The sequence below is a fragment of the Nicotiana sylvestris genome, chromosome 8, assembly GCF_000393655.2.
Source record: "Nicotiana sylvestris chromosome 8, ASM39365v2, whole genome shotgun sequence".
NCBI lineage: Eukaryota > Viridiplantae > Streptophyta > Magnoliopsida > Solanales > Solanaceae > Nicotiana > Nicotiana sylvestris.
The window spans coordinates 5,355,325-5,368,163 of NC_091064.1; the positions used below are offsets into that span (position 1 = coordinate 5,355,325).

Consider the following 12,839-nt stretch of genomic DNA (forward strand, 5'->3'; position numbering starts at 1 on the left):
TATGTTGAATTGTTTTGATCACTATACTTGCACGCACATAATTCTTTCCACAATAACCAGTATATGATAATATGAGTTATATTTAGCACTAATCTATTACATCATTGGTGGGCTTAGTAGTCCACCAGGTGTTAAGCATGCATCTAATGGGGTGGGTGTGATAAAGGGTACCGAGGGCATTTCTAAATAGTTTTCAAATATAACTAGCAGCTTGTCCCTCTATAAATACATGGTTCATGCTATTTGTAGAGGGGTTTAGGAAACAGTTACATTTAGAAATAATTTGTTGCCAAAATTTGTAATCACTTCATCAAAAGGGAGTTTGCCTTTCCATAATCACCAAACTAAAAAAGACATTTTAAAAGGGATATTAGAGTTCCATACCTTGTTGATGTATTGCTCTTTTGGTCTAGAATTCGTTACCAGATTCCACGCGCTCTTGTTAGTGTATTTGTCATTTTCAGAAAGTTCCCAGAAAACTTGATCCTCATTGTCTTGATTGCTAATGAAAATGGAGTTAATGTGATGGACCAATTGATTTGGTAAAGTGTCCTTCAACTTACAAATGTTCCAATGACCATTTGTTATGAAATCCCCAACCAAGGTCTTAGCACTCTTACAACTGTTAGGAATCAAAGCTGTCAATGGACCCTTTAATGACCAATTATCCCACCAGAAACTACTAGACCCAAAGTTTACCTACCAAACCATATGCTTTAATGCAATATCCCTCATCTTGAGAACATGATTCCAAGTATGAGAGTTACCTGGAGCCAGTTTCTTTGAGGCTAAATGGGCCCTTACACAATATTTGTTTTTGATGAAGGTAGCCCAAAGAGATGATGTGGACCTAATCTGTCACCACCTTTTCATGTTAACATGTCACTAATATCCTCCATTCTCCTGACTCCAACGCCCTCTTCCTCAGTAGAAAGAGCAAGATTTTTCCAGGAACTCCAATGGTATTTTTTATGATCAACAGAGTTACCCCAGAAAAAGTTGGCAAAATGCTTTTCAATTAATCTAAACACACCTTTTAGGGGGGGGGAGGACATAACATATAGAGTATAAACAGATATGGATTAAATCACACTTTTAATCAAAATAGCTTTACTTCCATGAGAAAGAAACTTACCCTGCCAGCCATTAAGTCTTTTAACAATATTACTAAGCGTGCTGTCAAAATAATCAATTTTCTTCCTTCTCACATAAAGAGGGCAACCTAGATAGGTAAAAGTGAAAGTCTTATCCATAAAACCTAAACAATTTCTAATCATGTTGATTCTGATAACAACAGTATTAGGAGCAGTTAAGAAATAAATTTTATCTCTATTAACAAGTTGAGCAGAACTCCTTTCATACTTAGAGATAGTGTTCATGACCAATTTAACAGAGATAGAGTCACCACTACAGAAAATAATAATATCATAAGCATAGACTAAGTGGTTAATCTTAGGAACATTAGCATGATTAGAGAAAGGGATGAAATTAGGGTTTCTATATAAACAGTTAGGAGATCTAGACAAGACCTCAACAACTATTATGAATAGAGATGGAGATAATGGATCTCCTTGTTTAAGCTCTCGAGAAGATGAGAAGAAGCCCTGTCTAGTATCATTCACAATGATAGAGTACCACATATTAGAGAATAAATTATGGATTATTAAAATCCAACTATCAGAGAATTCAAACTCTCTTAAAACAACATAAATAAAATCCTAGGACATGCTATCATATGCTTTAGCCATATCAAGCTTAATAACCACATTACCATCTTTGTTAATTTGAGCAATATTGTGAATGATCTCCTGAGCAAGCAATACATTCTCTGATATCAACTTATCTTTTACAAAACCACTTTGAATCAAAGATACTAATTTGTGGAAAAGAGTATTAACTCCAATAGAAATGATTTTAGAAATAATCTTTTTAGTAAAGTTTGAGAGGCTGATTGGTCTAAAATCAGCAAAAGTAGCAGGATTATCAATTTTAAGAATTAAAACCAAACATATATGAGAGTAGAATTTAGTCAAACCTTTTCCCGTGAAGAATTCTATCACAAAGGCAGTTACCTCATTTTGGATGATGTCCCAGCAACTCTGAAAGAAGGTACCATTGAAGCCATCTGGACCTGCAGTGCTGTGAGGGCTCCGGCTAAAAATAAAATCTTTGATTTCTTTTTCAACTGGAATCTTGTTCAGCATATCATTGTCTTCCCTAGAGATGCAAGATGGGATGCAATCTAGTATAGAAATGTTGATAGTCGGAGGAGTAAGGTTGAAAAGAGATTGAAAATATTTAACAGCTTTCTTAGCAATCTTCTCATCCCCCTTGATCAGATTACCATTTCTGTTTTTGATTCTATTAATTTGTTGCTTTCTTCTTCTTCTTTCTCTAAGGATAGAATGGAAGTAACTAGTATCGTTATCCCCTTCTTCAAACCATTTAGCCTGAGATTTTTGTGTGAGTAATGAGTCTTGAAGACTAAGCCATATGATACCCCATACATTCATATCCCAACCTTCATTGACAATGTCAAAGAAACTATCTTGGTTCACCCAGCAATTCAGAAATTTGAAATACTTAATATAATATTGGCTTCCATTCAAATTCTTCATTAGAAGAGGCCTATGATCAGAACCATTCCTAGCTAGGTGCCTAATGGAGCACCTTTGAAAGAGCTGATCCCACAAATTATTAACAAAAAATGTGTCCAACGTTTTCAATATTCTCTTACCAGGCCTTCTGTTGTTACACCAAGTATAGTCAGAACCATTATACCCAATATTAGTAACCCCACAGTTGTCCATACATGTTTGAAAATCCAAACTTTTATGCATTCTGTGTGGCTTACCCCCTAGTTTTTCATTAGGATCCAAGATTATATTAAAATTCCCCCAATGCACCAGGGGACATCCACAACCAGATTGTCCTGTTCAAGAACATACCAAAGCTCTTTTCTATCATAAGATTTGCATTTAATATAAACTTCAGTAATTCAAATGTCTTGCTTTATAATTGCTTTGTACGTCTTGATAGTAATATGTTGGTCACTAGCTGTAATGATATTAGTGGGGCTGTAAGCATTCCAAAAATACCAAATTTGACCAATGTTATTAAAACAACAATGTTGAAAGCCAAGGAATTTTCTGTAGCCATCTACTTTTTCCTTAGCACTAAAGGGTTCAAAGATGGCCACAAATTGAGTTTTGTTAAGATTAATCAATTTCTTTAGCCTATGAATGGTTTTTTCCTAATATTCCAGAAAAGAGCACTAATCATTGGAATAACTAGAGGTGATATCCTCTTTTTGGCTCCTTCTCATTAAATGTTGAGTCTTGTTTTTGTTCCTTTTGCCACTTTTTCCGGTTTTACTTCTTCCTCTTCTTGTCATATGTTGCTATTTTTCATTGTGATTTTGACTTCTCTAGCTATTTGCATTAATCTACTTGGCATTAAACTTATGTCTATCTTGCTTGCCTTCATATTATCATTCCAGTATTTTAAAACTTCATTTAGAATGTTTCAAATACCTAACATATGGAAAGAATATAAGTTGAAAGAGAAATTGACAATTTACCATTTGCTGAGATCTTTCGCTTTCTCAAATGTTGGGTACACTAGCACGCTACTAACATGTGTCGTCAAAAGGACAAAATCCCCTATTTAAAAAGAATCAGCGAAAGTGTTACCTTCTAAAATATTATGAAAATACATAAGGTATGAGATGTTATACCTTGGTAAGTAGAGCTTTTAACATCACAGAAGGCTACTACTGGCTTGGAATTTTCAATGCTCTCTAACAATTCCCCCTCAATTTCAGCTAAGTCTCCCCACAAAGTCAAAGTTTTTCTATCATACCTACATATTTAAAATTGAGTATCTTAAAAATTACATTCTACTTATATTATAGGTAGTAAAGTGTAAATCATGAGTGGCGAGTAACGGGTGGTAACTTGCCTTTCATTCGTAATTATTACTTCTCACCTTTTGCTTTATCCTTATCCATTTAGTGCTTTTACTTTTATTACAATGCAAACAACATCTACAAAAATATAAAATATTAAATATCGAATAATTGCAGCTGCAACATACTCAATAAATATATGTAGGTATTTACCAAATAAAATCTTATTAGTAACTATTCTGACTAGTCCAAAGAAATAAAACCATTGGAGAATTGTTGATACATAAATTCAGTGTTGCACTGCATTACTTCTGTGTTGCTATTAAATGCTACTTTGAGGGCCTTGTGTATAGATAAGAAATTTGGTTTTGTGCCGCTTATCTTTTTTTTATATAATGTAGTAGCTATTATTTTGATCGAAAAAATTCTTCCATATTTGAAGGTCGTTGTTGAAAAGAGCAGTTTGTATTTTTGTTCCCTGTGTCAATATAGACAAACAATAAAGTCACTAAAGGAGGCAGTGTATTGAGAATTGAATATAAGAAACTATTAAAATAAAGTTACCTCTTCATCAACAAATATTAGCTGCCAATGTACACCTTCGCCATTCTCATTTTTGTATTCCTTTATTAAGCCTCGTCGAATGACTAAAACTTTAAATACCCATTCTGTAGCATATTTCTTCAACTTGCTAATAGGTAAGCATATCTTTCCTAGCTCTTGTTCGTTTGCAATTGTAAGTTATTCTGTAGTAGCTAGGATAATAGATACAAACAAAATATATAGTTGTAATGTAGAGATGTTTTTTACCTATATAATATATATCCTTTAGAAGATGAATCATGAAATGCAATATCTAGTTGCAAGACAAGAGTAATGTTCAAAGAAGCTACTGATTCTTGAGGTTTAATTGGAAAATCAAGCAACGTCACCTGACAACATATATGAATATCTTAATAAAGCTTAAAAATAATGAAACAAGTGTAGAATTATTACCAATTTTGTGATGCGGCAACTAAAAAACCTGCAAAGAGAACTGTATCAGAAAGAATACAAGGATGATGGGACAAAGATACCTTATTGTGCACTTATATAGAGTGCTGGAAAGAATCTTAAAAGGCATGTAGAAGGAGTTACCATGGAAGATGAAAGAACAAAATATAAAGAGTGAAATTACTGCGAATAATAAATAAATGAATGATTTCAGGGACTTTATTAGGGAAAAGAAACGGAAGGAAGCAGCCATCAACGTCTAGAAAAAAACCAAAGCACTAATTTTAGGGAGTTCTTGAAGGAGAACGTAGGGGGGGGGGGAACCAAAACATTAATTTAATGGATATATTGAACGAAAACATGGCTTTAAAAGGGGGAGAAAAGTAAAAATCAATGAAATCAATTTCTTGGGAGAAACTTGTCACGACCCAAAATCTAACTAGTCGTGATGACACCTAATCCAATCCGCTAGGTAAGCCAATTGACAATAAACCAATTCCAATGAAATTTAATGAGACAAATAAATAAAAGAAAGTATCTAAATCTTATATATTTCTCAAGGATTGGTAGTACAAATCATGAGCTTCTTAGACTTAAAGTTTATAAAGCTGGTATGAAATAATACATCATTTGTTCGATATGTACATAAACAGATTTTTATAAGTCTAAGGCTACCATGAACCAAAGGCAGCTACAACCGGAATGCATGTACGTCTTCAAACCCAACTCCCATCAATCACATCAACATCAACATCCAACATCTGCACGCAAGGTGCAGAAGTGTAGTATGAGTACAACCGACCCCACGTACTCAATAAGTAACAAACCTAACCTTTGGTTAAAAGTAGTGACGAGCTGTAATAAAGGTCGGAGTCCAACATCAATAGCTGACAACAGTTCATAACAACATAATGAAAGTAATAAAAGAAGTAACTCAGAGGTAAAATGCTCAGCTCGTTCACAATTCCAGAAAATAGGCCTACTTTTCAAGTATATCAGTGAAAACCAAATCTTTTTCCGAAATCACCAAAAATATGAGTAAGTTTGAAAATTGTAATTTTTTTCCCAAAGGCCTTCATTAGGTAAATGTTTTATTTTTTTCAAATGGCATGAGGAAAATACAGCTCTATGCCTACATGTCAATGTATGCATGCCAACTGTAATACCATGCAGTGATAAAATCATATGCATACTTTCGGTACATCAATGCACTCAGACCTCCCAAGCACTCAATCCTCACATTCACTCAGTTCTCACAGCTACTCAACCTCATAGTCACTCAGTCCTCACAGCCACTCAGACCTCACAGTCACTCAGTTCTCCCAATCACTCGGCACTAGCACTCAGTAGGTGCCTCCGCTCACTAGGGATGTGTACAGACTCCAGAGGGGGTCTTTCAGCCCAAACGCTATAACAAGCCAATCATGACAGTAAATATGCAGTGGCGTGTAGCCCGCTCCCATCGTGAATCAATAAAATATGCTGCGGCGTGCAGCCCGATCCCATAAACATCCTCACCATCAGGCCCTCGACCACACTTAGTCATCAATCTCTCTAGTCTCTGGGGCTCTTAATGTCATGAAAAATCAGCCCAGAAATAATGATGTGATGTATCAATAAATGGCAACAGAGACTGAGATATGATATGCATATGAATGCGTATGACTGAGTATTTAAATGCAATGTAAGCAGATAATTCAACAGCATAAGTGACCTCAGTGGATCCCGATAGGATAAGCATGTAGCCTAGAAATAGTTTCTAACATGGGTCACAGATCAATAGCTCTAATACGTAGAGATTTTATGGTTACAAATAAGATCAGGTAACTACACAGTACCACAGGGATAACAAAGTCACAATTCACACTGTGCACGCCTACATGCCCGTCACCTAGCATGTGCGTCACTTTAACACCAAACACATAACACGTAATCTGGAGATTCATACCGTCAGCACCATGTTTAGAATTGTTATTTACCTCGAACAAGCCAAATCCAATACTGAGCAGGCCAAACGATGCTCCAAAAATGCCATCACTCGCGTACGAGACCTTCGAACGACTCAAAAATAAATCCAATTGATAAAGGTCGAATTTTTAATCAAAAGCCCAAAATCGGCCAAAAAGTCCAACCCGAGCCCGCACTTCGAAACCCGACAAAACTCACAAAATCCGATAATCCATTCAATTACGAGTCCAGCCATACTACTTTAACTGAAATTCGACTCCAAATAGATGTTCAAAACTCAAAAATTCGCATTATGAAAATTTAGGCAAAACCCCCAAATTTCCTCTTTAAAATTCACAATCCAATTACCAAAATGAAGATAGATTCACGAAATATAACCAAAATCGAGTAAAAATCACTTACTTCAATTTTTATGGTAAAAAATGCCTCAAAAATTGCCCAAATCCGAGCTCCCCAACTCAATATATGACCAAATGAACAAACCCTTGGTATTAAATATTTTTGCACAGCTGTTCTGCCTCGTTTCGTATGCCAAATAATCTCAAAACTCACTTTTGATACCTCCAATGGAGTCGTGAAATTTCAGTCAAGATAGGCTTTTGAATCACCCAATTTGGCTTTAAAATTAGGGAGATATGATATTTTGAAGTTTTAAATGAAGTCTTGAAATTTAAGGGATAAAAAATGACATTTTCGCAATTATTTTACACCAAAAAATCAGCAACGAAAGAATTTTTGTTTAGCACACAAAACTCATTCGGAACCTCCTGGACACAAACCATATATCCGTTTTAATCATAAAATACGCTACGAACCTGCTCGCACACTCAAAATACCGAAAAGAGGTCATCTTGACCCGATATTGACCATGGTCAAAGTTCAAATCCTTAACTTAACTAGTTTCTCAACCAATGATCCAAAATACACCCGAGCCTGTCAGGACCCCATTCAATCATACAAATAAGTCTTAAAACACAATACAGACTTATTCGAAGCTTCAAATCACATTAAACAACATAAAAATGACGAATCATACCTCAAATCAAAAATCAATGAACTTTGAACTTTTAACTTCCAAAACTCGCGCCGAAACATACCAAATCAGCCCGGAATAAACTCAAATTTTGCACACAAGTCCTAAATGACACAAGGAAACTATTTCAATTCTCAGAACCACAATCCAAATCCGATATTATTAAAGTCAATTCTCGGTCAAACTGAACTTTCCAAACCTTCAAATTTTCAATTTTCGCCAATTAGTGCCGAATCCTTCTAGAAATATCCAAATGCAAATCCAGGCATACACCCAAGTCCAAAATCACCATTCGGACCTAACGGAACCATCAAAACTTCAATTCGAAGTCAAATTCTAAAAAGTCAAGCTTGATCAACTCTTCAAATTTAAAGCTTCCTCGTTAAGAATCATTTTTCCAAATCATTTTGGAATAACCTGAAAACCAAAACAAACAATTCACACAGGCCATAATATATCATACAGAGCTATTCATGCCCACAAACTACCGAGCAAAGTGCAAATACTCAAAACAACCAGTCGGGTCGTTACAAAACTAAAGGAGTACGCTTCTGGGACTAACTGAAGGAGAATAAGAATGGCCTCAATGTCGCGCCCACTTTTTTCCCTTCGCGGAGAGAAGTCCGGATTTCGACATTAATGTGGGTAATAACTCATTTCCTTTTGGGAATTGACTATTTGAAGAGTCTCCACCTAACGAGTTATGGTGCGTTAGGGCACCTAAAGCTATTAACTCTTGGATTGGTTTGCATTACCAGAGATTAGGGTAAGGGCTCGAAATGACCTCGAGGGGAAGGTGTTAGGCACCCCTCTTGGTCCACAACTATGGATCCCAGCCGAACTTATATTTTTGAATTAGTCCATTAACAAATAAAGAGTTTTAATCAAGTAAAGCACGTTGGACGTTGTATAACTCAAACGATAAGACAAAAATTTTGAACAAGTTGTGTAAAGACAAAGTTTTAAACAAAAGGAATATTTGGGAAATGAGGAGTCCTAGGTTGGTTAGCCTATAGGATCATCCCACACAATGTCCGGTAAACACTCCTCAATGAGGGGCTACACGTGATATTAGCGCGTATGTCACACCCCAACCTCGGGAGGTGCGACCGGCGCTCAATTAAGTAAACCCAACTGAGCAAGCCTTATCAAACACTTCCTACCCAACTCGATACGAATAAGGAAACCATGCTTTCATTCATTTGCTTAGACGAGGAAAGATAGTGCATTCTACAAAGTTAGTTAATTTTAAATCACAACATTAATCCGTAATTAAGTTCCCAATATTACATACAATTACACTTTAGCAAAACGAGAATTTGAATTACATCATAGTTCGTAGACCCATCCAATGCCCATACATAACCCACACATATGTCTATGGAGCCTCTAAGGATACCCAAGACATCGATAACAACGCCGGCGACAAGGCCCCGACTATACCTCAAAAGAGACATCTATAACAAAAGGCATGTCACAAAACCCCTTGAAGGAGGAAGGGGCTCACCAAGAGTTTGAGAAGAGGATGCTCCGCTACACACGATCGGCACTATCCGCTATGGAGCCACCTACATTCATTTAAAAAAATGTAGCCCCCCCAGCAAAAGGAACGTTAGTGCCATCGAATAGTACTAGTTTGTATAACTAAACACCATCAAATTAGAAAGAACTTTCATACAAGAATAAGAAATCACAAGTACAACTCAAAACTTTAAACGATCACCACATTATCAAATAAAAGAATCATACAACCTTCACATTATTTTCCCATAGCTTTTAGTTTGGGGCATTTCACACTATTTATTATTTGTTCACAATACCACCGCTATCTTGAGCGGAGTCCGATCTCGACCCGATCGGCTATGTTGCCTCATTTGAGACATATGCTCCAATCACAATCTCATTTTCCTTCTTTCCCGAAATTCATTCACAATACCTTTCCAATACCACTGCTATCTTGAGCGGAGTCCCATCTCGACCCGATCGGCTAGGTCGCCTCATCAAGGCATTGTTCCCTTCTCATAAATCAATTCATTTCTCATATATCATGTCATAGGCACTTGGGTCCATGACTTATCAAATCATTCTTGGCACTAGGACGCATTTTACATCGTTCCCAATTTTCAATATTAGCTTTGCTAGTTAGGACAGTAGGTGCACACAAGAGCAATTTAAATTGTAAACATAGATAAGATTTCATGTCGATAGCACAATATATTCAGCTGCAATCTCAATTCAAGGTCTAAACATTTCCAATACATAATTCATAGCCCTTGCACCTTTTCAAATTATCAAGAATAGCACATTGATTATGTTGGGACATATTTTTCACACACATAGGGTTACAACACCAACTCATGTAAAACAATAAGCAATGCAACAATTCAACTTTAATCTTACTGTACTCACACAACCAATAATGAAGCTCAATTTCTAAAAGACGAGATTTTAGCCATACATACCTCAATAAATCTTTTCTTATTCTTTAAAAAATTCCGTAACTTTTAGCACTTCAATCTATTATGTAAGAATTACAAATTAAATCGATAATTAGTGATGAGATTGAGATTCTAGCTTGTTTTGAGCATACTATAAAACACTAAAGGTGCATTGTGATCTTAGGCCCTTTTGAGAGAAGTTTCTATCATTTTATACCCCAATTGCTTTCCTTTTTAGTTCACTACCTCCCAATATTCTATGGTGTGATATGCATGCAAGAAATTCATTCTTATACCCATGAATTACTTCACTTATGATCCCTTATTGCTAAGCATAGGAATAAGAGCTGAGGTAATGAAGTCTTACCTCTTGGGATAAAGATTTAGGTGCCCTCACTTGATTATCTTCAAAGATTTGGCAAGGTTTTATGGAGTAATTTGATGGGAAGCACTTCCCTCTCTAAGACCCTCTCTCTCTCTCTCTCTCTCTCTCTCTAAAAGCATCAGGAAATATGCTCAAAATGAGCTATAATACCGAATATATCGATAAGGGGTCGGGTTTAAAATTTAGAAAATTGGAGCCCCGAGTCAGGTCTGCGATCGCATTTGCGATCGCAAAGTGGAAATGCGGCTCGCAGAATGGACTACAAAAGTTCTCCCAAAATCTGAACACACTGCCTGGGTGTGCGGCAAAATTAATGAACCGCAGAAATGCCTTTCACAAAATCCCAAGGGAAATGTGCGATGACTATGCGGTCTGCATTTCGATTATGCGATCTCATACTTGACCGCATAGTTGACCTCCAATTTGACCAACAGACTGACTCACTTTGCAGTAATTATGCGGTCCACATACCTGATATGCGATTGCATTCTCGACCGCAGAATCACATTTTTTAGAAACATTATTTCTTGACTTTTTACGCATCTCTAACACATGCTCCTAACTTGGCACCACGAGATTCGGGGTTCTGAGTAGGAAATTCACGGGGCCTTACAGCGTAGTCATCATATCCCATATCTACCATTCCCATCCCCTTAGTGGTCATTAAAGCGAGTGTTGGTCAGCGATCTCTATTGCGTGCTGTTACCCGTCCCTTCTTAATGTTCCTGGAGGAAATTTAGGACCTCTACCTATAGGTAGTTCTAGACATATCCCTAAGGTTTAAAGGTGAAAATACTAAGGCGACAGGCAAGAACAATTAGGACCTTAGCACATAAGATAAAAGGGAGCAATTAGAGGCTCAAGTTTACCTCCTCAAATAATACACATAGGTAGCATGACTCAAACACAAATAAGGGCCTTTTGTTTAAACAATATCCTAAGGCATGATGTCTAAATGAATATCAAGACACAGAAGACAAGCAGTTTATTTTTAAACTCAGAAGTAATGGCCCTATCAGTTGCCTACTGATTTTTTAAAGCCTGTTAAAATCAAAACGACATTAAGTCACAGAAACAGTTTCAGAGTTACAGGATTTGGAAACGCCCTATAGGCTTGCCTACGCGTGGAATAATGATAATTACGTTTATATAGTAAAAACATGAAATTTTTTAAAACAGACTCTTGAATCCCTATAGGCATGTTGTCTAATGATAGATTAAGGCAGTTCTGGAAAGAAATCGTTTTAGGGAAAATAAAACACTAATTAAACTAGTTTCAAAGTGAACTAATCGTGGACTGGATTGACTTATTGGTTTAAACCTATAGGCAGGATTTCTGGTGGTGTTCCCTATAGGTATGACATCTAGTTGTTTAAAACTAATTTAGAAACTGGTAGGCATAATAACAAATGAAAGCACATATAAATATCCATTATAATAGAAGTTGGATTGGATTATATCCTATAGGCATGAGATTTACTTGCGAAGTTGATTTTAAGACCTACAAACATGATTTCTATTATGGAACCACTTGAGACCTATAGGCATGATTTCTAACATGGTAAGGCAAACATAGCAAAAATATAAAGTCCTATAGGTATGGTTTCTACACGTATTACCCCACAAACATGTAACTACCCACCCTTTTCACTAGTTGCCCCAATATTCGTTTACAAATTATTACAAACCATATGAATGAATTACATAAGTAGATAAGAAAAATAAGAAGTTATTCTATAGGGAGCCTACAAATAGGCCCATATTTCCAAAGCCTCCAATAGCCTCAAATGCCCAAATTCCATAGACAATGTCATTGTCTAGGTGCGTCAGAGTTCCCTAAGGATCTCAAGGATCCCGGCCAGTGCTCACACCTAGACTTGGTAACAAAATTGAGTAAGTGCAGTGTGGAAGGGCCAGCCTCAGTGTGCCAGAATTCAGAGGGTTCTCAAGAGTATCCCAAGGCAGTACACACTCTGGAGGGGGCAGAACCTAATGACTTAGGAGTAGAGTGAGAGTGCTTGACACAGTTTGAAATGTTTTAGTGGGAAACAGTATTAAAAAGAGGTTTGCTTGAAATAGTTTAGTAAAAAAATAGAGGAGTTATTCAATGAGACA

General features: G+C 36.4%; 1 protein-coding gene across 1 annotated transcript; it reads right to left on the reverse strand.

The window, feature by feature from the left end:
* Nucleotides 1-869: 869 nt before the first annotated feature.
* Nucleotides 870-1,640, reverse strand: LOC138874636 (uncharacterized). Its single transcript, XM_070153407.1, has 2 exons — nucleotides 1,136-1,640; nucleotides 870-1,033 (listed from the first exon to the last, which is right to left on the reverse strand). Exons 1-2 carry the CDS (start codon nucleotides 1,638-1,640, stop codon nucleotides 870-872), a joined length of 669 nt encoding a protein of 222 aa, XP_070009508.1.
* Between the last annotated feature and the right edge of the window lie 11,199 nt (nucleotides 1,641-12,839).